Source organism: Wasmannia auropunctata, unplaced genomic scaffold (assembly GCF_000956235.1).
Source record: "Wasmannia auropunctata unplaced genomic scaffold, wasmannia.A_1.0 LD335998.1, whole genome shotgun sequence".
Classification (NCBI taxonomy): domain Eukaryota; kingdom Metazoa; phylum Arthropoda; class Insecta; order Hymenoptera; family Formicidae; genus Wasmannia; species Wasmannia auropunctata.
This window is the reverse complement of record NW_012026892.1, coordinates 1158965-1183305: the sequence shown is the minus strand read 5'-3', so window position 1 is coordinate 1183305 and position 24341 is coordinate 1158965. Positions and strand designations below refer to the sequence as shown.

The window sequence follows — 24341 nt, the reverse complement described above, 5'->3', positions numbered from 1 at the left end:
TGGCAGCAGCGCGACTGAGAAGTTTTGAACGATGCCGGACGCGGATTTGACACGGCGGCTTCTCCACGAATGAGTTTTTACACAGTCCTGAGTAAAGAGGCGAAAAGACGCGATGGCATCCGTCTCGTTGGAAAACGTTGGCGACAGGGAACAAGAGGATCCGATTCGATGCATATTCTTTGCCGAGTTTCATCATATAGTGGGACCCAAAATTACATGCCAGGTTAGGCGACGCGTTGTGTTGTGAACATGCAAGAGAACTGATTGAACGCTCCGTTTTTGCGTTTGCAACTCACGGGCGTTCTTTTTACAGGTGCCCGATAATTACATATCCAAGGACATTTTCGACAATGTCAGTGTTTACATCATACCGAAGGCACAGTTGCAAAGAAGTACCATTACAATGTAAGTAAATAAAGCTACGTGAAGTCAACTGGTCAACTCTTAATTTTTTTTTTACACTCTTGTCTGAGAGAATTACTTTCTTTCTTTCTAGCACACTGAAGGACTATAAAATCTTGGGCTTTCCCGTGAAGATTGACGACAAGAAGTACGCAAGGAATGCGTTTTACTTTAACTTGTGTTTCGTCTGTGATGCAAACGCTCGCACTGTTCATTATGAGCCGGTGGTTAAGAAGATGTCGGATTTTCTGGTGAAAATCTTATGGATCTCTTTCTTACGCCTTCAATATTCTAGGAAATATAGCAATTTACGTGTACTAATTTTCATTGTCAGATGGCTTTGGAAATAGAAAATTGCTTTCTATCCGCCTCGGATGACAAGACCAGATTGGCAGAGATGCTCGCACAGGTCATGCGGGATTTAAATCTGCACAAAATGTGTACATTAACTGGTAATTTTCATATATGTATACATATATGTTATATTTAAAATATTATGATATATTATGTGTGATATTTTATTAGAAGGAACAATGACGTCACACTTGAAAGTCGTGAGGTTGGCGCCTGAACCAAAACCAGTTCTCGATCATCAGGTACCAATATTTTTGGAAGATCGCGATTCGTTCCAGCACGATCAGTGGGATTTGACTACCCAACAAGTGTTGCCCTACATCGACGGCTTTAATCATGTGGCGCGTATAGCCGCTGAGGCCGATGTGGAGAATAATTTGGTCAAAAGCTGTGTGCAAAACCTTGTGTATGGAATTACATTTATATAAAATAATTAGAGAGAGAGAAATATTTAGAAAGAGAGAGAGAGAGAGAGAGAGAGAGAGAGAGAGAGAGAGAAATAGCATTTTCTTAATCGATTATATTATAAGACACTTTTTTATCTTTGTAGATATTACGGAGTTGTAACTCTGATCCCGATATTTCAATACACTAACGTCTATGCTGTGACTCCAAAATTAAGAAAATTACCGGACGATGTAAAATTGCAGGAAAGATGTATAGCATACGCTTCTAAGCTACGTAAGTGATTTTTTTTTTTTCGAGCGTTATGATTATATTTCAAAGTCACGACAAAATACTTACAGTTAATTTTTCTCTTTACAGCTAGGCAACCTGCACATTTCAGGGATATATACCGTATGTATTCGAGTATGACTTACGGCGTCAGTATGAAAGACCTGTGTCAACGTCTCAATCCACAAAACTTAAGAATAAATGAGAGGAAGCTCGTACAATTTGGTTTGATTGAGGGGCTTATTAGAAGGGTGCACAATGTGAGTAGTTGCTTTTGCATTACGTCGTACGCTGCGCCGTACAGCGATGTATTAATTCAATTTTCTCTGATAGTATCCCATGCTTCTTCCTGGCGCAGTTTGCAGTGAAGAAGCAAAAAACAATCCAATTTACAAGTATTTCACAGGCACGTACTGCCTGGACGAAATATGCTGTAGCACGGGTCAGTCTGCTGCGCAAATTGAAGATATCATCGAACGCGATCCAAACGTTCTAATGATACGGAAGTGATGTGTCGCAAAAAAAGAGGTTTATTGAAAGACTGCAAACCTAAGCGCCCTGTAAACGGGAAAAGATTAAAATATATTAAAATTTTTTAATTCGTGGATTGAAATGGATTGGCCTTCGTGGAAATGAATACTTTTCTATTTCATAATACGAATATAATATTTTTAATATACACATTTGCGAATGTTGAAATTAATTTTTTTAAATCTCATTCTCGTTTACTGGGAAATTTTATATAAATTTGTTCATATTTGTAAAAAATGTAAGAAAAATATATTAGGTACCGCGGAAAATTTGTGTCGTTTTTTTCCTGAAAATGAAACACAAAGAATTTATACAAAAGTGTTTATTCAATCTATGATGTTGGCCATTTTGAACGATGATTTTCTGTCATTTTTTTGATAATTTCATAATCCCGCTCGTGTAGAAGCCCCGGGATTTCTGGGCAACATCTCTTAATTGGGAAAACGACACGACTTTCCGCGGTACCAATATAATATATAATGTACATACATACAAACGTGATTACAAAGAACAAAATTAAATTATTAAAATAAAAAGTTCTAGTCGTAGTTAAATGCTAGCTCCTTTTATACATAAAAAAGGAAAAAATTTGAAAAAATACGTAATTTGTTATTTTTAAAACTAAATTTAAACCTTATTGTTTAAATAAATTATTTTTATTTCTCAGCTTGATGAAATAATTCATTGAATAGTTTTAATCATCCGTTTCACTTCGTTAATATAAATATCGGGAACTTTGTTCTCTCTCATTTCTTGGCACTTTCGCTCTATTGCATCTTGCAATTTTTTCTTACGCATCGCAGTTTCATCACGTATTGCCAGGCCTTCTTCAAACATTTTTTGCCGCTCAACAACGCGTTCTCGCTCTTTTTCATTTACCTATCCAAGCGAAAAATAGAATAATATATAATCTATAATATATATATCATTTTGTGTGTGTATGTATTTATATCAAAATGTTAACATTTTTTCAGGAGCGCAAAGACAAGTGATACAAACCTGCTTTAATATTTCATTACGATGAATCATAGCCTGTTGTTGCTTTTGCTCGAGTTCCTTTTTTTCTCTACAAAAAGCTGCTCGCTGCGCGCGTGCAATCTTCTCGAATTCTCGCCTCTCTCGCTCGATCTCGATGGCTTGCATTATTTGCTTATTGTTTATTTGTTCCTCCCTTTCTTTTCGAAGAATCCTCTGAGCCTCCAGTTTTTTTAAAGCTTCTTCCTTCTCTTTTCGTCTCCATTCCCGTTCTACCTCTTCCTGAACCCGAGCCGCGTTGATTTCATCAATTTGCGCCTGCAAATTTATTTCCGCGATTTGCTCACAGTTATGTAATGCCATAATATAACTTATGAAGCTTTTGAAATGTTTCTTTAAAACACCGATAAATTATGACCGTAATATATACGCATTAAAAATAGACGTCGGAGAAAAAGAGGGAATACTATTAATGTACAATATACATCAATTGTTCTAATTGCGAAAAAAGCATTGCTGTGCGATAAATGTACGGTACTTAATTCCCTGTTTAGTAGAAATAGCTACGATAAAAAAAAACGCGAAGCGCAATTTCGAAAGGAGAACACGTTGTAGATAGCGAGGCCTGACGTGGCGTTCGTGGATTCATTGACCCTCGACAACAGGTAGTTGAGACACGCAAGGATGTATGTAGGTAATTATATAGAAGTATATGGAACGATACGCGCAATGCGATATGATATATCGCGCAAATTATTGCGTTTCCATTAGCGAGAAAATTTACGATCTTGTAATTTGTAGAATGTACTTTGTAGAATTCCTTATATGATAGACTGCCGTCGCGAACCGTAAGCTCGATATCTAATACCTGAAGCTCGTGCGCTTGCAGCGTTCGCATCCCTACACTGGTTTTTTCTCTCTCCTTTTTCATTCTCTCTAATTTCTGCTCTTCTGCTTTTTTAGCCTCTCTCTCCTCCTTCAGTCGATGATAGTTTTGTATCCTGAAAAGTTAAATTTGATAATTATTTTTTAATATTGAAGGGATACTCTCTAAAAGTGAATCAGTGGAATTATCATTGATTTCAGTCTTCAATTCTGTTTGACAGTGAAATTTACTGTCTTTCAGTGATATTCGTTGTTTGAATCAGTACATTATCACTGAAACAATATTGAATATTGCCAGAACACTGAAAATCAGTGATGATTTTACTGATTCACTTTTAGAGAGTAGTTTCAAAGTAATTTAAAAAACTGGTAGGTTGTTTGAAATAATTTTGAAAAAGCTCTGGTAAAACACACCTTAGATCTATAATTCTGTTTTCCTCCCGTTCCATAGCCTTGAAGTGTTTCAACAGTTCGTTCCCTTCCGCAAGTTCTTGCCGCACCTTAATATTTTCCGCCTCTTTGTTGCGTAGCTTCTCAATCTCGTCCTGCTGCCAGGCGATGTTATTTAAATTGATTAGCCGGCTCTCCTCCTGCTTCCGCTCAAACTCGAGGATCCGCTGCTCCTCGTTCTCCACAATCTGCTCCTTCAGGGTCTTGGCGAATCGCAGCCCCTTGGCCGCCGCCTCCTGTTCCTTCCGCGACTCCTCCTTGATCGCCCATCTCCTCTCGTTCTCCATCATGTCGTCCAGCCGTTTCTCCTCGTCGAGAAGCTCCCGTTCCATCAGCTTCTTCTCCGCGATCTGCAAACGGACGGCTAAATGTACGAAAATTAGACATTACGGGGGTGACGTTACGTCACACGCGGGATCCCGTTTGTGGAATCGGTGGGTTTACTTGGGCGTCGCGGATAGTTCGGCACTTGGTCTCCAGGATGAGCCGATTGCACTTTTGTATCTCCTCCTCTTGCTCCAGACGCATGTTGTACGCCCGCTCGAGGACGTGCATCGTTCTTCGTCTCGCTTCCTCCTCGATCTCCCGCGTTTTCGGATCCTTCTCGCGGCCCTTCTTCTGCATGTCCATCGTGCGAATTGCCTCTTTCCGCGCCAGGCTCTCCTTCATCAGTCTCTCCTTCTTTTTCTCCGCGGCCTCCGCGACCGTCTGCCTCTCCTCCTTCGTCATCTCGCGGCTGCGTTCCTTCAGGTCTTCGTACTCCTTCCTCGTCATGATCTTCGGATAGACCATAGGCTCCTTCGAGGGAATCAGATATTTTCTCGTGCCGCTCTTATCCCTTATCCTCCCGACCTGCCGTCAACATTTCACCCGTTTACACACAACTGTTTCAATTTACAGATGAATTTATTAAATGGAGACAATTTTTTCCTTGACATTTAATATAGCTGCAATTATATATTATATTGAACGAGGAAGTCGCGTGCCTACGTTCCGCTATTTTTTCAGGAAGAGGGTATTAACTGCATTACCTCTTTCCCTTCGTACGCGCTACTCCTTTTCAGATGAATCGGTCGGTCTCCGAGCGTACGATCGCACGTCGACGGCAGATGGATCGTGTACACGCCCGGTGGAAATCTGGAGTCGCCGCGATACTCGAAGCTGCCGGATTTCGTTCTCCGCACCACGGTCTTGGTCGACATGACGTTTACGTGCCGGGACTATCGCGGGGATTACCGTCTTCTTGGTGGAGAGAAAATGTCACCCAGCCAACGGCCGTGGAATGATCTCGTGTGCGGGATCGCGTTTTCTCATCTGGTATGCCGCGCTGCACCGCCAGCTCTTTCTGAAATTGCGTCGGGCGGTACCTTGACACCGCGGCGACGAAAGATGAGAAAAGAGTCCGGAGTAACCTGATAGGTAAGCGCGGGCGACCGCGTCGAGCGAACGTCGTTAACTGTTTGCTGACGAGTAACCGTTCCTTTGTTTGTTCGATAGGAGGAATTATGCACGCGGGGATACAAGTGGATACGATTGTGTTACCGGGATCGCGTTACACGTCCTACCGCGAACGGCAAGCGATAACGGGCAATAATCTTGCAGATGAGGCAAAACGAGGACCACTCCGGGTACACTTCGAAGAAAGTACGAATATTCGTTAACGATAGGAATCGATAGAGTTTACCGTCTACTCGGAACGCACAAAAGATATACTAAGAATTCTCTCCCATGCGATCGCAAATGCATATAAATTGCATAATGAAAAAGTATACAGTACATAACGTATCGTTGTCCTGGCTTATGAAATAAGAATGGTTGCGTGAAAGAGAGAAGGAAAGAGAGAGAGAGAGAGAGAGAGAGAGAGAGACAAACGAAAAAAACAGGAAGGATAGAAAAAAGGGGAAACTCTCCCTCTCTTTTCTTTTCTTCGTGAGCGACGCACATGAAATTACGCTTATCGATACGTATGCGTACGCCTATCGCGTGAGCAAAATTAAGCGGAGGCCACGACGATATATACACGGTAGTAGTCAGATAAGGCAGATAAAGACAAGCACGGATCACACGCTATCTGAAATGCGCCTGCTTTTTTTTTTTTTGCTCTTCGATGCAAACGATTGCTCAAGCAATCGCTGAACCGGAAGATATAGAAGCGACGACGTGCACCCCGCGCGTGATATATATATATATAGTATCTATACACGTCTGTCCCCACACACCTAATTCCGAGGTAGCCCGTGGGGGTAAACATCGCAATGTTTACGTTACATTATTAAAAATTGTCGCTTAGAGCAGTACATCGCAACCGGTCGCAACCCCGTTTGCCGTCGCCCTCGCGTACGCGATCTCACCCCTGCACTTGACCTTCCCCGCCATCAGTTGCCATGAGAACGTAATTCATACTCAAGATAGCTCGGACTCGAGCTATACTCTACTCTCTTTTCGCATGTAATTTATTTCTCATCAACGTGAGTCATCGCCTTTTTTTTGCTCTCCGTCATCATCATGTTCTTGTACTTCTTTTTTTTCTCCTTTCTCTCCGTCTTGTATTTCTTTTTCTCCTCCTTTTTGTTCTGCTTACAGTTTTGCGCGTCGTACTGCAGTACGAATGAATTAAACATTGTAAAATAGCTCAAGTCAAATAACTATAGGAAACGGCATATCAACTTTATGGGTAATAATTATTCGATCAATAACGAAGGACAGAAGTTTTGTGCAAATGGTCAAGAGTCTTTGAACAGATCGACAATTCGAGACAAAAGACAATCGATCGCTGTGTGTAGGGACGTGCTTTACGTGTCCGTGAGTTAAATTTAGCTCGAAGTTTTAATCCTCGATGCGAGAAGAGAGACGCCGCACAATCGATCTGATCCTTTCAAATTAGATCGACAACTCTTCATCTAATTTGAAAGGATCAGATCGACTGTGCGGCGTCTTTATGCCTGTGATAACAAGATACGTGTCTTTCCCTGTAAGAAAAAAAGCGTTTTGTGAGATATAAAAATCATATCATGTCTCAAGCGCTATCTCCAATATATTGATTGCGACGATAAATAATTTACGCATCGTATTTACGTATGTTTATACTCTTTTTATACTTAAATGACTATCGACGACAGTCTCAAGAGCGGCTGTTAACACAACAAAAATAAAAAGTAATAAAAAAAATACAAAATATATTCTACTTGAAAGAAATTATTTAAAATTTGAATAATTAAAATGTATATAAAATATCAAGGGCATTTTTATTTTTTTATTTTTATAACTGTTAAGACAAATTTTATATCTGTAGAAAAAGATTTATTTCATCAATTCTACTGTGAAGGATATTCATCCTTTTTGTACCGCGTTGTATTTCAGTTTATTTAGTTTCTGTATAGGATATTTATTGGCTTTTGACATTATGAGAGAGAGAGAGAGAGAGAAAATATACTATTTGTTAAATACATAATTTCTGTGTTCATTTTGCAGATTACATCACAATTGAGCGTCCAGCTGGCGAAGCTGTAACCGCGAAATAGAGGATTCGTCGGGCGCAGGTTGTCGTCACCCTCGCCGTGGTTGATCCGGGGGAACCCTAACGACGGCAGCCCCCCACGGTAACGACCTCGACGTACCACGTGGCGCTGCTATGTTGTACCTCGACGCGGCGATCACACTCGCGTGTTGCTCATCGGCTCCGACGCATCGGTCTGGCGCGTCGTGTCGCGTCGCGCGCGATACATCGGTCGGCGTCGCCGCGTCATCGTGGACATGAAATTACACACGGCAGATTATACAGACGGGACAGCTGGAAGTGCGACGTGATGGATTATCGATAGCACGAATCTCCTCCTACATCTCCCGGTTTATGGATATAAGAATATCGTCTCGCCTCTCGGTGTTAAACTCGCTGAAATAAGGGTTCAATGGAGATTAAATAATATCGGACCTTGCCGCTTTAATTTGTAAATATTAAAATTGGTTGAGTTTTTTTTTGAGTGATTGAAAAAAATACTTCAGTGATTGAAAATTTAATGTGCGGTCCGGATAAATGCGAAAATTAACATCCAGATGAGATCGCATGAGTCCACAGTGACTCTTGTGTACACACAACGCACATCTCTCAGCAGGATACCATGCGTTCAGAGGATGATGGTCTGATTGTCAACAAGGAATGATAAACAAAGTCACGGATCACTCTGGAGCTCCGCCCTATTGAGTAAGTATTTTTTTTTCATTTAGAATGTATCGAATAATTATTATCTTACAGCTTTATAAAATCCAGATAGCCTTGGCGAGATGGAAATTAATTTCCTCGATAATTCTCCTATAATTAAAGCCGGTGTTTTGATGAACGATCGTTCGCTAAATAATATCCTCTCGAAGCATACTTAATTTTTTTGCTTGTTTAACAAATGGCGCAATTATCCGTAAGCGGATCGATATAATTCCAACTACAGAAATGTATATATATTATTCCGTCTTCAACCCGTTCTCTATACTGTTTCCCCACTCGACACGGCCGCTCGCAAGAATTTGAAGGATACCTATCAACGCGAAATCGCGCGGTCTGCGAAACTTTTCAATCGATAAGCTCGCTTCTGTAAGCGTATAAGCGCAAGGCAGATCGTCACCGGTTGAGCTTCCAGGAAGCGAGCGAGCGAGCGACGATTTCTTCGCGAACCGCGGACCGATCTTGCTCGGATTTCGTCGATATTTGCAAAGGAGGATATGTCGATGACCCTTATATACCCGGACGTAGGTATCGGCTACGGCGAAGCGAAGGCACACGTTTCGCTGTAAAGATCTATCTATAGACGTATAACATTCGTCGGCCACATCGCCGCACATGTACAATGTTCCGTTGTCGTTGTCACAACAAAGAAAACGACTGCTATCTTTTTCGTTATCGCCGCGCCATTATCCGTTATCGGTTAATTAAAGTTGAACGTGGCACGTGGTAGTTTGAGACTTCGTTTCTAAGCCTAATTAATTATATCCCCTGTATATATATATCTCTCTCTCTATCCCCGAGTTGAGCCCGATATCAATATGTAGCACCGTGACGTAATATGTATACCGCCACGTGGAATATTCTCGTAAGTAATCCTTCGGGACGAGCAGCGTGCGATCGAAGATGGGAATCCTCTCTTCTCCTCCTCTTCGGGAACTATATTATATACGCTCGCTAGAAAGTACCACTCAAAGAAACGACACTCTCTTCGGACGCCAGCTGGTGGGGTAGTACAAGGTTGCGCTACTACGTACACTAACTAAGCGGGGGCTTATATAACGCAAAACTACAAAGAAGATACCTGTAAGTGGACCGGTAAATTATGAAAGAGCCTCTTTTCTCTCCGCGAAAGGGTTCCGCGCTGCCGCCTGGTTATACGCGTCACGCTAACGTTATCCGCGTGGGGTGCATGAAGCATTCATCCCCCTTGTATTGACGAGGCGCTCAAAAGTTCTCCGCGCCGCGGCCGGACGACTTGGAAATTTCCCGTGGAAATTTTATATTTCATTTTTTTTTTCTTTAGCCACGACGTCGGAACGAGTTTTCCAACTTGGAATGCTGTTGTTACGACGCGAACGAGTTTTATGCGCGCTTGCGAGACTCGTCGACCTAGCCAAAGCTCTGTAAAAACAGATCCAATAAAAATGACAGTTCTTGTTTCAAACAGATTAATGTTTAGAGTCTAGCTTATGATTTAAGATGAAAATGATGATCGTGAGATTATATTTATGTCGATACTTACGGAAAGCATAAATCAAAATATAAGGAAGGCGCGCGCCAAGTTTTACGACGGCACTAGCTGCGTTTTTATCGTCACGTACTTATCGTTAATCCTTGAGCGGTCGCATAAAACTGCAGATAAGTAAAGCATTAGCAGCTCTGTTGCCTGTAATGCGACCTAATATGTTTTACGATCGAGGCGCTAAAAAGTAAAAATAAGCATCGAGTATTGCGCGATGGTTTTCGATCATAAAAAGCGACAGAAAGAAAAAGAGTTTCGGAATTGGAGGGGGGGAGGCTTTGAATTTCAAGGACTCCTAAAAATTCTCTCGATTGACCCCGAGAGAATAAATTTCTCGGGAATGTAGCGTCGCGTGAGCGCGCGACGGGGCTGTAGAAAAAAAACGGTGGTGTGGAGACATCAACGTGATCGACTCGCGTGTCCCTTCTCCGATCGTCCTTCCGCCTGCGCCAGAGGATGCGCGTCCTGAACGGCCAATTGAAATACGCCTGTCGCGTCGAAGGGCTCCCGAAAGAGAGCCGTCACGCGTGTGGTGTTAAATAGAGGGGGAAAAATACATTGCTCTATCGTTTCGCCGGCCGGCTTCGCTCCTTCGCATGACAGTCTACATTACAGCTCGTGTGACACACGTGGGGGGGCATACCGCGGACATCGTCTTCAAAGCGCGTAAGATGACGTTCGCCGCGGCTCGGCGTACCCGCCGCCGGAACATTGAATAAAGTGGATAACGAGTTCCGCTGTCCGATATCGCTGTAAAAATTCCGAATAGATTGTAAACGATGCGAGGTACCGTCGAATACTGTGAAAATTTGTGCAAGTTTCCGTGGAAACTGAATGAAAAGAAGAGGGATAAAAAAGTACAAGGCGTGGTATTACGTCTCGAAGGAAACAGATGTCTACAAAAGAAAAGAGAAAAAGAGAAGAGAAAAGGAGAAATAGAGTGTGAAGTCTCGCGGTTCTCTATATCTTATTGCATGGATCGGTGGTCTCTCTCCGATGAGTGGGTGGCTGACACATAATTCCTGTCGCAGCGATATGGTGATGTAATTTGGTGTGGAGTATACATTAACTCGCAGATGCTAACGATCGAAAGCAACGATAGAAAGTGATAACAGGAACTAAACCTTCGGGGGTGAGCTTTGTATATCAAGCGAAAAAGTAAAACGCCTTCAGTCTGATGCAATATGAAAATGATATTGATATATAATACATATGTATTTAACATACTTTGGTAACGGTAAATTAAATGTGATACCTTATCTGTGTGGATTTTCGCAGTGTTGTAATTTTGCACAATTGTTTACTGTATTCGTTCAACGTGGCCGAAGACAATTTGCAAAGGTAATTTGCATCCGTACTTCTTTCGTTATCAAAATTGAGGGCGTGACCTCGACGAATGGGAACAAAGTCTCTTGACCGGTAACGTTAAACATATTTCCTTATAATTAACAAATTTCGTCATATTTTTTGCCTGAAAAAGATAATATATAAAAATAAAAAATCATACAAACAAGCATAAAGCAAAATATTATCTTATTGCTAAAATATTATTTGCGAGAGAAAGAAATATACATTATGTACGTTATGTAGAGTAATCAGACTTACAAATGAAAAGTTATTTAATAAATATAATTATTAATTAAAAACACAGGATGCAACCTGTAAGTAAATAGTAAAAATATTAAAGAGAGATATTCCTCATATTTTTATTTCCATTTTTATTTTAGATTATTTATTTAAAAAAGCTAAAAGAAGTAAAATAAAAGAACTTACAGTTAACTTATAACTTGTATGACTAATATGTAAGTAACTAAAATAAAAATAGATCGTTGAAGGCTTTATGAAATACCGGCAATTTCGTAATCTAAACTATGAGCTCATTTCTATTTCCATACTGGTTCGCTGCTAGCAGTTTCGCTTAAACATTGATTATCGCATCATTCAACAATTATATTCGCAATGTTAAGTATACGGTAATTACATCACACGCACATGCGCGTGCATGTTACAACGAAGAAAGTTTTTAGTGCAGACTTTTTTTTTCGATTTTCGATTTGCCGCGAGGGGTTCGCTTTCAACTTCTTTGGCGCGACCGTGAATTTCCGCGCAAGAAAAAAAAAAAGAGAAATGCATGTGTGCGTCCGACACAGCAGAAAGAGAAGATGGGACAAGGGGGGCGTGCATCGCGTGCGAAGCGTAATTTCTCCCTTTTTCGTGTGTTCTGTTGCCATAAACGCGGAGTGAAAGACACACTCGATGCACAGTGCGTATACGAGGAACGATCGATGAAAATCGATAGGAGACTTCTGACGAAAAAAAAAGAAAAAAAAACACCACACGTAGAACGGTTGACATGTAGCGCACGAAGCTTCGCAATTATTGCCTTCCCTTTCGCGAGCGCGAGCGTCTCTTCGCTCCCCCCTATATGTATTATTTGCATCGCGAGACTTTGTTCAACTTTATCGAACCAAAACTGCTAAAGTATACCGTTGGCTGTTTAATACTTAATTGCCCTTCTTTCAACCCTCCCCCTCCCCCGCCCTCGTCCCTTTCAACCGCAATTATTACTGCAGCGCGTGTCCTGCGAATGCAAGGGAGGAGAAGGATGCCGTTCATCTGAATAATTTGAAATGCGGGACACGAAATGTTCCAAGGACGTGCGTATCGAACTTTCGGAAAAATCCTCGAGTCTGATTGTGTCACTTGATAAAGAAAGATGCGTTCGCACAATCGGCACCTGTCCATCGCGCTGAAGCCGCGGAAGAGGAAGCTCTCGAAGGACAAGTCCAGTCAGACGCACGTGACTAGAACCCGTTGGCCCAGGGTCACGATAACCCGCGGCAAAAAGCTGCGCGGCAAGTCTAGCGACACCAAGATGCGCTTGACCCGATTCGATGGATGCTCCACGGTTATCGATGCGAGTGACTCCAACGTCATCGCCTGCGACATCGTCGAGCTCTTTTGCGAGAACAGCGACGCCAGCAATGAAGGAAGGACGGCATGTCCGCAAATTTCCAGCTCGACGGAGCTCGAGGAGGACGAGGCCGACGTGTGCGCCACGTGCAAGGACTGCGCGGAATGTCAGCTGCAGCAGCAGGACGGCGCCGCGAGGATACGTAACATCGAAGGCGGCCTGATGAGCGACCGAGACGTAGAACCGGCGAAACGTCCGGATTATTACATGGGTGACGGCCTCGACGTCGTGAAGACGGCCTCCACGTCGGGCACGGTCGAGCACTCGATAGAGTACGGGGAAGCTCCAGTCCTCGTGGATCTGACCAGCGAGGAGTCTAAGCAAGCTGCCTGGAAGCAGACAATCCTGAAGCGATTCGGCGAAGCCGAAGAGAGCTCAGAGATGTCGGGTGAGAACGTGAGATAATGAGGAAAAGTAATATAACGCCTCATAATCGTCGATTTTTAGATCTTATACCAAATATACATATGTTCAAGAAGTAATATATTGTCACATGTATACTTGGAACAGAAACAATCATATGTAAATGTATATATTTATCACTAGGAAAATTATAAGTTAGTAGTATTATATAAACCGGTCTCCAATCTCCTTTGTTCCTTTTAACATTTGATTTTGCGCGAAAAAAAAAAATTGTTTTCTTGCTTATTCACGGCTATTCTCCAAGAAATCCGAGATCTGAAAAATTGTTTTAATATAAAAAGTTTATGATAAAAATTTATTGGATTTGTCGAAAACACATTTGTTTTGCGCGGGGAATTAAAAATGTTCATACGTGCTATAAATTAAATTATTAAAAGTCAATGTTAAAATATTCATCCGAATTAATTTGCCTTTGTTGCTTCGACCAAATAGTCTTTCGAAACATTGTTTGAAATCATGCTCATTAAAGCTAATTTACTCAGAAATAGCCTTTAAGAAGATGATGTGTTGAATTTCATTAATATCATTAAAACACATGGCTTTTTTGAAAGTATAAAATAAAAATAAACATAAAAAACAAAAGGCTATTTTAAGAAAGATTTCGAACGGTTTTAGATTTAGAAAATTGTGCCGAGCGATGCGACAAGAAAGATTGATATCTTGATTAATACGTGATCAAACATTGAGAATTTCTTTCTAAGCGATTACGAAAAGTACTCTTGGAGTAAGTCGTGTGTCCTGTTTGTCGCGCTGATAATATCTAAGTATAAATTATGCTCTTTTCCAGAACCTCGCATCATGATAGCCGACAGTTCCAGCAGACTGCAACGCGGCGGCACGGGCAGCAGTCTGGCGACCGCCTTGAGGGATCGTGGTCCTTGCGTGATCCCTGTGCAACCTAATCGCTCGCTACCGATCCGACCTGCGCCACCGACGCCGACGAGGTCAGCGGCGTCGATAGTAACGTTACGGAAGACACGCTCGCCGATCCTCAAGCTGTCGAAATCCGCGAGTCTGGACATGGTCGAGTTGCAATCGAACGTATCTCCGAGCATCAGCTCGTTGACCAACGAGTTGAATGAATTCCCTTTCGGGCAGCAGGATGGGAACGGAGACGGAATGATGCTTACGAGCGAGTTCATCGATCGCTCGGACTACATTCTTCCAGATATGACTAATGTCGTGCAGGTAGCAATGCAAACTGGCCTGAGGGTCGGTCAGTTTTTTTTTCTTCCCTTGCGAAAAAGGAAACGATTTCTTTGAATGTGCCATGTTTTTATTTCAACAAATACGAGATCTTTCCGTCGTTGTATGAAAATGATTTCGACATGCAATACACATCAAAATTTGAGTGAATTAAATTATTACTAAAGGGTGGTCTCACGAAATAATAATTGTTCTATACGGCCCATAGTAAATTTAACTAATCGAAAGTCGAGTAATGCCCGCGGGTCGAAATTGGAAATTAAATTAAATATCAGCACAATTCGCACTTTAATTATATGATGTTATTATTGTCGATGGTTCACACGTTACAGATTGCCAAAGAAGTCAACAGCGTTAAAAGGAAGAACGGCGAAGACCAGGACAAGGAGTACGACAAAGAAATTACCAAGGATGTGAAGAAACGGAGAAAATCTCACGAAGTCGACGCCGGTCATATACGCGACGAACGTGTCAAGAATATTTTGAAGGAGTACTCTAGAACTTGTTCCGGTAATTTGGCCGACAAAGGAGAAAGAAAATTGCAGCAGCACGTGGTGGTGAGGCTGTGGGATGACAAGAGATACTCGTCACCGGTCGTGGTGTCGACAACGGAGCCGGAGACAGAAAAGAAGGAAGTCTGCAACAAAGTCGTGCCACCTTTAAGATTGAAGAAGGTTGTGCGCGAAGGTAAGATATTTTTGTACATTTTATTCTGATGTTTAGTTAACGTTTCTAGGAATTACGTGAATAAATTTATCGATATTTAATTTAGATTATTTTTCAAAAATTTTTTATTTCAAGATGTAATTGGTGAATTTTTCGTCCCAATTCAATATAAAATATTTTACTCGGAAACGCACTCAGGAAACGTGGATTCCTTCCCTTCGTCATCGTTGGTTTGCTTTTATTCTCAGCGAGCACCACCGACGAATACCGACGTAACATCGAGATGAACGCCGAGACGGGAAACGAGTCCAACTATCGCATCGTCACCGGCGCTACGCCACGTCCGGAGTCCCCGTCCGGATACTCCGCTTTCTGGAGCAACGTGGCCTCGGAGAAGGAGCTCGAATCGTCGACGGGCAATGCGCGGGACAAGAGCCGGCGATTCGCGCCGAAGAGCGACGGGTACAAGATCAAGTACCGTCGCAACCGGTTGCGCCAGAAATTGCGGGAACTTCGCGGTAAGGCGTTAGAGCTCTCGCGAGAGATGACCGCGTGCAACAACGCCGCCGACACGAGCCCGCAGCGCAGCACTCGGCTGCGGCAGATGATGAATTGCTACGAGAAGCAGATCGAGAACATCTCGAAGCTGCTGTGCAAATTGTCCGCCTCCATACCGCCGACGACCGACGACGTCGTCGATCTTGATTATGAGAACGAGCTGAACGAGCGCATGTCAGTCGAGAAAACCGCTGTCGAGAGTGACGTCGCGCAGGTAAGTAGAATGAAACTGGATGAAATGGTGAAATTCTCCTTCCCAGAATAAAATAAATTTACGCTGAGAAGAAGATCGCGGATTACAAAATTCGATAGGTGAAAATTATTTACGCTGTAAAAATAATCGAGTTCGACCGATGATTTCATACAGTGTCGCTTCCACTAATTAATATCTATGTTGAAAAGGTAAATGGAATATCCAGAAGCAGCGTTTCCCCGTCCCCTTCCCCGCCGAAACTGTCGCCGCGTTCTCCCATCGACTACGAGAAAGGGAAATCGCCCGACGCAATGAGAAACAGTCCGCCGGTGTTACCCAGAGTTTACATAGCAATTCAACCGAGTGCACTCGAGTGTCTGAAGAAAAATCTGGCTGTCGTCAAAAGCTGGCACAAAGGCGACAGCTCGCTGGGCTCGCCGATCCAGAAGGAAGTCAAGGTGAACGATACGGATCAAACGATAATACGGGACGACGTAATAGCGCCAGCTCTATCCCCGGTTTCGTCGTCCGAGTTTGAAGATCCGAGAAACAGTACGGCGGAGTGGCACGAAGAGGAACCTCTGCCGAAACTGAAGAATCCGGAAATCGAGGAGAAAATTCCGGAGGACACTAAAACGTTTGGCGACATTGAGGAGCATCGTCAAACGTCACCGACGATACCTTCAGACAGCTTCCTAGATTCGACGATGGACATCGAGATAGACGGAAGCGATATGCCAGACACGAAGGAGGTCGCTCAAGGACATCTCGACGAAGTGACACAGGCTTCGGAAATCGTCGCGAATAAACAAGTCGCCTGCGAGAAACAGGAGCTGGAACAGAAGTCGAGCGAGGCTCTGCCGGCTAATCCGTCGATCATGGAGGAAACTAGGAAAACAACGGAATATGGGACTTACAGCTCGGAGGAAAGGATCAACGGCAAGAACAGGGTGGTCACGAGCACAGTCATGGCTGCACAGGAAGCGTCAACGATAATTGGACGGCCGCAAGTGCCCGCCGCCAATGTGACTAACATCGTGCAGCTGCAGTCGAATTATTACGGTCCGTCTGTCGCACGCGAGAACGTCGTTTTCACGGACGTCATACAAAATTCGAGGGACGTGCAGAAGGTAATCTGTAAAAAATTATTTAAGCTTAATAACGGTCACAAGTTGCCATAAAATATTGAAATCCATAAAACTGTATGTCTTATCTTGTCTCTGCATTTTTAAGAAAAATACAATTGTATTGCGTGATTAACATATAGAATTTATAAGATTTATGTTAATTTATTATAATTTCGTGTCAATTTTTCTTGTGATTTCTGATATTCTTTCTCGTTAAATCTGCAATTTATTTCGTGTGATTGAATGCGAATGATTTGTGCCATGCTATTAACGATCATATATTTATTTTACTTCTTTTTATTAGCAAACTTTTTATTTTCGAGCATTTAGAAAAAATAATTTTCTTCAGATTTAAATTTTTCGTTCTTTTAGGTAATGTCAAGCATAAATCAATCTACGGCCTTGGATCCAATAATACCTCTAGGATTCGCTCAATCTAGGTCTACCGTCAGCAGCTCAAATCAACAATGTATCGTGTAAGTATAATATATAGGTGTTGCATAATTTTAAATTTGATTAACATTTAATTTAACATGTGTTTTTTTCCACGCAATCGATTTATTAGTCTGCCTAATAGCTGCAATAAAGCTCAGGAGAGTACGACCAGTCAGCGAAACGACGGAAGTCGCATTATGACGGAGCAATTTCCTACGTTGGGCAATTGGGTAGCGCGAATGTCGAAGAAACAAGCTGCCAAATCGAAATCTAAATTACAATCCGGAATAAGCTTACCGACAGCATCAACGGCGGAGGCCACTCGCGTAAGTTACATTTCCGCTACCAATTGTTCACAAAAATGATGAATCATTTTTTACTATTAGTTCTAACGAATTCTCCATCGTTTCTCCGCATACAGATCCCCGGATTGGAGACGCAAAAGATCCGCTCGAGTGCATCAAGTAACGCGACTCGAAACAACATAGTCAACGTAGCGCCGCAATGGAATACGGAAAGGTGGCAGCGTCAGCAGCATCAGCAACGTCAGCAGCAATTGTACGCGTCGTCGGCTGCGCCTCCTGTGAGACCGGGCATCTGTCCACCCATCTCGGTTACCCAGTTCTATCCATCTAATTATGCGGTAAGAAAAATAAGACGATTACCAGGGATTACAATCAATGCAGTACAAAGTGAATGCATCCGCTAGATGTCAATTTTATATTTGCCAATCGCGCGCCTAGAGAATAAAGCATTTTATCCGCAATAGGTGTAGTCATTTAAACAGTTGATCATTTAACTATTTCGCCGTTGCAGATCGATCCTTACGGCGCGGCTTTCGGCTACCACTCGGCGGTATGCCCGTACGGCGATTACCCCTATCACTCTCGCCTGCATGCCACCGCACCGCCGATAAGCGGCTATCAAATAGGCCCTTTGCAAGATCCGCACGCCTCTTCGCTCCGTCAGATGCAGCATCTCGACAAACGTTACCCGGCGCATCTGCAAGACACGGCGTCTCGCCACTTCACCACGGATCTCCTCAAGTATTCCGGCACCCTATCCGCGGGCGGCTATCAGCCGGCGGCGGCCGCCGCCGCCGCCGCCGCCGCTGCCGGCCTGGACTACGATCGTCTGAGGACGGCGACGGCTGCCACGCAAAACGGCACCGCGTCGGCTTGTCTGCCACCCCTGCTGCTACCGCCGCCTCCGCCGTTAGCGGCCCCCGCGCAGCAATCACTGGCACGCACCTCCCTGGCCGGCTATCCCGCGAGCAACGGCCAGTGCGGCAGGAACAGAATGATCCCGGATGTCGTCGCCGCGGCGGCAGCTGCCGCGGTGGTCGCGGCGGCTTCCTTCGGCCGGCAGCGCGGCACGCTGCCGTCGTACGGAAGAACCGACACGGAAATGGTACCCGGAGGAATCGGCGGTGTCATGGATAACGAATCGTCGCAGCTGATAGCGACGAACAGGGTGGCGAATCGCGAACGGTTGCCGCAGGAGCAGGTACAACCATCCGTCGGTGGTGTCAACGTGGATTCGCGATTGAATAACGGCGGTTACCGGCAACTGCAGAATTTATTATTGGACCGATTGCCTTACGTGAAAGCGGACGATGCCTATTCCCAGTCGTCGACAGCGATTTTCGACGACAACGCACAGGAGCCGACGGCAGCATCCTCGGCGCCACCCACGTCGACGTACAAGCCCGCAACGATCTTGCCGTCTAGCAGCGCGCTGGCCGCCAAGGAACCCGCGCGGAAAGAGAATCGTAACTGCGAAACGCCACATTTGGGTAAGGTGAATCGCACTCAGGAGACTACGAGCAATCTGGAGTGCTCCAACTGCGGCCTCACCGGGTCCATGTTCAAGTGCCTGGGCTGCGAGACGGCCTTCTACTGCGACGAGAGGTGCCAAACTCGTCACTGGAACATCCACGTGGAGAAATGTCCCAAGAGAATGCCTAAGCTAAAAAAACTGATCTGAGAGAGCTATCGTGAAAATTATACGGGAATCCGCAAAAAAACAAATTCAGTGTCTGTAAAATATTAATGAAGTCATTTATTGTGTTGGTCATTTAATGACCAACACAATAACCAAGAAAAAAAAACGAAGGAAGTGTGTTGTCGTTTCGATTTACATGTATTTTCACTGATAATTTATGTATCTCTAGTCAATGTACTATAAATTATAACGAATGCGAATTCTGTGTCTTGCAGTCGCATCGGATTTACACCACGAATGTGATAAAAGTGCCTGGTCGTAAGATAAACGCTTACTGTAATTTTATGGTACTTCGCTCACGGTCTCTGATGTTCTGCTTTGTAAATTATGAACTGCGAAATACAAAGAGTTCAGCGCACCTCGTATTATATCTTAAATGGCATATGTATTGTGCAATAGCAGCATATAATACGGAAAGTATAAGCTCATCGGTATAATACATGTTGTAATGTAACGGATGTTACGAACGTGCTACCTCTCATGTACCTTACAGTCACAAGTCGTTATGGTATAGTCATAATGATTGCGTATACGACTGCTTGTTTTATTAAAACTCCTGATCCTTCGTTGCAATCACATTGGCTCGCAATGTCAGAAACGAGAAATGAGAGAATATAAATTTTTTTTCTTTTATAAATTATGTAAAAAGTTCATACGATTTCTCATTATCGACGTCAATACGGTTGCAACGAGGAGACTTACTGCAAAATCAGTAACTTGAAAAATAATTTAAACTGTTAATGGAAAAATGTGTGTTTAAAAACAGCTGATAAAATGATCGGTTTTACGAGTATGCATTTAAAAGCCGCGTATCTGTAAGAAATAACGCTTACTATATATTTGTTCCAATGCTTCTTAATTGTTACATAATCAACTTTTTTATACTTTTATAACAATTTGTAAAGAAATTGCAGCACCGCAGTTTTATTAAAATGAATAAATGGCAAATAAATGGATGGAAAAATAAACAAATAACATAAATTTATTAATTTTCCCACAATGCGTATTATGCGTATATAAATGTGAAACATTTATTTTAAAAATACTAAAAGTATCAAAATAACCAAATATCATCTAGAATAGATTGCACATATATATGATACATATTTAATCATATATCAAGAGAGAGAGAGAGTAGTATTTATCTGTAATTAAAGTTTAAAGCTTTGCGGCGGCAATTTGGTTTAAGAATTTATGAGCGTCTTGATAGTGAGGGCTCGTTTCCGCGGCAACTCTTTCCATCCAGGCAGTCATTCGTGGTCTCCCCTTTTTCGGATCGTAACCAGCCATTCCTTGATAAGAAAAGAATTCCTTATTACTTAAAACGCGTAAACGCGGTGTATGTAATGACATCGAAAGATTCGTGGTAGCTTACGCGGTTGTTCCAATTCGCAAGCGCAGAATATATCAGCCACACTAATCGTGTCTCCCGTCAAGAACGGCTTATCTTTTAGCCATACGTTTTCAATAATGTCGAGGCAATCGCTCATACGACCCTCCAATTCGGCCACCTTTTCCGGCTTTGGCGGTTTACCCCGTAGGAGCGGATTAAGAAACTATATTTTTAAAAAATACGTTTAAATATTCTGCAAAACGCATTTTAGAAAGAGACAAGGAAGGCGTTCACCTTCGCTAAAAAGTACGCCGAGCAATGAAGTCTCGTGTTGAGATGCTGCCACTCGAGATACTCGTCAACTTTCGCCTGTTTTTTCGAATCGGACGGATACCAGTGATCGTCCACTTTAAATTCTCGACTGATGTATCGCACAATCCCTACGCTAAAACCATCATCGAAGACGGTTAAGACAATTAAATTAAGGTATTTATATTATTCTGCGAAGAGGGTAATACCTTTCAGAGAGATTGAAGCTATCGTGCTCTATGGCAGGAACTTTCTTGTATGGATTGATCCGTTCGAATTCTGGAGTGTATTGCTCGCGATTCTTCAGATTTACAAACTTCTTTTCGTACGGTATGTTACACTTTTCGAGAAATATATATAATGCTCTCGAAGGTTGTGACAGTAGATCGTAATACAACGTCAAAGTCATGATTGAGAAAGAAAATTCTATAAAAAAAAACAAATTAAAAGAAATAAAGGAAACTTAGATGAAACGTCTCAAACGTTACTTTGCCGTGTTCACTTTAATTTTGATGTACAAAACGTGCGCATGAACAGCGTTCAAGGACCACGCTATCAGCGCTATTGTACCATTTTATTTTTAGACTTAAAACAATTAAGTTTTGCATGATTTTTAAATAATTTAGACGTAAAACAAGGACAGGCGCTGATAGCGCGTTCCTCGAACGCAATGGTTTCGTAAAACTTAAGAATTACATCAATTTTTCCACTAAAATCATTTTAAAATAAGACAATCTTTATTAATTGAATAAGTTTTAAATTTGCCATATGCTGTACGTGGGACTGCACCGTTATTACAAATTTATTTTGAAACTGCAGATAATAATTAACCGCATGAATTAGAGGGGCGGCACTGCATGCCATTACGAGATAATCAATATATTTTTAATAAAGGACAATGATAGTATTGTAATATATTATTGTTAATCGTTGGGTGTTGCAATTTTAGGGATTTGTTTGTGTCAACTGTGAATTAGAAGCTAACGAGGAAATTGATAAAAAAGGGAAAATGAAATTAAATAAGTGGAAGATCGATATCTCTGCCGGTTTTGATAAGCAACAGCGAGATTCACGTCGGTCGCTTATTGCGATAGAGGTTCATGATCAGCTATATTATTTTCCTATAACGTATGGCAAACATTAAATTAATATTACGTGTAAATTTCTAATCTAAGCCCATATCTAATGTCTCTGGTTTCGAGTAAAGTTATTTAAATAGACTTGCGACAGTATAGGGCCGACGGACGATATTAGAATGACCTTTGACCTCAATAGAAAAAACATACGCTTTTTATAAATTTAGCGACTGCGTACTTACGATCGATGCGAATGCAACAGGTCTCGGTGGAAGTAATCTGGCGACGCAGATGATGATTCTGCAACAAATAAATACAAAAATTATAATAATCTCGACAATTGATCGACAATCGCGACAGTCGCAAATGTAAAAATTAATCAAGCACGGAGATTGCAACGTTCAATTAAATCCTTCGAAATCAGTCGTGACAAATTTATCATTATATCGACATATTATCGATTTATTTTTATCGGTTTTTAAAGATACCCGGACGCAAATTGATAAGGTCCACGTAAGTAACGAGTGTCCGTCATTCAATTTCACTCCGATTCCTCCCCAAGGACGCCGTAGTGTCGTTCTCATGCGCGACACAGCACATGCGACCGAATTGAGTGAAATCAGCTGATTACGTGGGCTGATCTTATCGTGTTCTACCGCTCCTAATTCGATACCGTTCGCGACTAATTGCCGTACATCTGTTTCACTTGCCGTTTCAATTCGCGTAGGAGAAATATCACTTGCTCGGCGTTCAGACCGGGAATGATGCGGCAGAACGATCCATTCTCTCAAATGTGTTGACTTTCGCGCTCGAGGGGGGATCGATGATACTTCACGATCACTTTGATCACTTATGCAATCGATATGGAAAGGCGACTTGATGCTACTGAATTGCTACTGACGCACGGCTATCGCGCTGGTCCTTCGAGACGTTTGTCAAAATATAAATTCCGTCACATATGTGTATACATATGTTTACACAAACACACACACCCAACTCCAAAGTTCATGGCAATGCAAGAAGTTATGAACGTGAGGTGGAGCAACAACGGATAGGTGGAGACACCGGGCCACGCGATATAAGCAATTCAAGTCTACCAAGTGCCTCTTCTTGACCGACGACAAACATTCAAGATTTTATTTTACCTTCATTTGTAAATTCTTTTCATACACACTTCATCTCACACATACTTGTACTCAGCATATTGATTTCGATACTCACACTTTTTAAATAAATTTTATTAAATAAATACTTACCTAACACAAAAACATTTTTATTTCGTCACTTATTCTATGTATCGCAATCAGTGAACTGCAGTTTATGTTATATTCTTGGTATAATAGCCTGGAGAAATCTATTATTATAGTTAATCGCGATCACTATAGCAATTGCAGCATCGCAGTTTAATTATAATGGATAAATGATAAATAATGGATGGAAAAATAAACAAATTAAAACGACCTAAAAATTATTTTCCCATAATAAGTATAATATATATGTATATGTTACATATAAATGTGAAACATTAATTTATTCAAGAAATACTATATTAAAAGTATCAAAATAAAAACCAGTTTAAATTAAGATATCATCTATAGAATTGATTGCACATATATGATATATATTTGGATGTAAAGAGCGAGAGTAGTACGTATTTGTCTGTAATTAATGTTTAAATTAATTTAAAGCTTTGTGGTTCTTCAACTATTTTGTTTACGAACTTATGAGCGTCTTGATAGTGAGGGCTCGTTTCCGCGGCAACTCTTTCTATCCAGGCAGTCATTCGTGGTCTCCCCTTTTTCGGATCGTAACCGGCCATTCCTTGACAAGAAAAGAATTCCTTATTACTTAAATCGCGTAAACGCAGTGTATGTATGTAATGAAATCGAAAGATTCGTGGTAGCTTACGCGGTTCTTCCAATTCGCAAGCGCAGAATATATCAGCCACACTAATCGTGTCTCCCGTCAAGAACGGTTTATCTTTCAGCCATACGTTCTCAATAATGTCGAGGCAATCGCTCATACGA

General features: G+C 42.0%; 4 protein-coding genes across 12 annotated transcripts in view; 2 read left to right on the top strand and 2 right to left on the bottom strand.

Moving 5' to 3' along the window:
• The first annotated feature begins 16 nt into the window (after window positions 1-16).
• LOC105453594 (nitrogen permease regulator 2-like protein) lies at window positions 17-2602 on the top strand. The gene is made up of 8 exons (XM_011695697.1): window positions 17-223; window positions 314-405; window positions 497-653; window positions 737-854; window positions 928-1162; window positions 1307-1437; window positions 1522-1691; window positions 1765-2602. Exons 1-8 carry the CDS (start codon window positions 113-115, stop codon window positions 1939-1941), a joined length of 1191 nt encoding a protein of 396 aa, XP_011693999.1. The 5' UTR covers window positions 17-112; the 3' UTR covers window positions 1942-2602.
• LOC105453595 (cilia- and flagella-associated protein 45-like) lies at window positions 2061-5736 on the bottom strand. The gene is made up of 6 exons (XM_011695698.1): window positions 5304-5736; window positions 4717-5124; window positions 4237-4622; window positions 3806-3938; window positions 2962-3255; window positions 2061-2841 (listed from the first exon to the last, which is right to left on the bottom strand). The coding sequence occupies exons 1-6, from the start codon at window positions 5472-5474 to the stop codon at window positions 2644-2646; spliced, it is 1590 nt and encodes a 529-aa protein (XP_011694000.1). The 5' UTR covers window positions 5475-5736; the 3' UTR covers window positions 2061-2643.
• A 2189-nt stretch (window positions 5737-7925) lies between these two features.
• LOC105453590 lies at window positions 7926-20483 on the top strand. Of its 2 annotated transcripts, none has more exons than XM_011695676.1 (9): window positions 7926-8473; window positions 14195-14595; window positions 14946-15300; window positions 15528-16051; window positions 16240-17160; window positions 17530-17633; window positions 17723-17918; window positions 18014-18235; window positions 18409-20483. In XM_011695676.1, exons 2-9 carry the CDS (start codon window positions 14206-14208, stop codon window positions 19576-19578), a joined length of 3882 nt encoding a protein of 1293 aa, XP_011693978.1. In that variant the 5' UTR covers window positions 7926-8473; window positions 14195-14205; the 3' UTR covers window positions 19579-20483. The 2 variants fall into 2 exon arrangements, with proteins under 2 accessions (XP_011693978.1, XP_011693979.1); XM_011695677.1 differs by lacking the exon at window positions 7926-8473 and adding an exon at window positions 11710-13372.
• A 77-nt stretch (window positions 20484-20560) lies between these two features.
• LOC105453591 (glutathione S-transferase theta-1-like) overlaps window positions 20561-24341 on the bottom strand; it is an 8709-nt gene continuing 4928 nt past the window's right edge. The window contains exons 1-6 of one of the 8 annotated variants that reach the window (XM_011695691.1): window positions 23025-23345; window positions 22553-22614; window positions 21448-21664; window positions 21224-21374; window positions 20972-21152; window positions 20561-20888 (exon numbers count right to left, since the gene is read on the bottom strand). In XM_011695691.1, coding sequence (XP_011693993.1) covers window positions 20755-20888; window positions 20972-21152; window positions 21224-21374; window positions 21448-21647 — 666 coding nt within the window. In that variant the 5' untranslated portion in view covers window positions 21648-21664; window positions 22553-22614; window positions 23025-23345 and the 3' untranslated portion in view covers window positions 20561-20754. Of the gene's footprint in view, window positions 20889-20971; window positions 21153-21223; window positions 21375-21447; window positions 21665-22552; window positions 22615-22802; window positions 22948-23024; window positions 23346-23828; window positions 24136-24341 lie in introns of those variants that run through there. The other 7 variants (XM_011695690.1, XM_011695680.1, XM_011695681.1 and 4 more) reach the window with 7 other exon arrangements.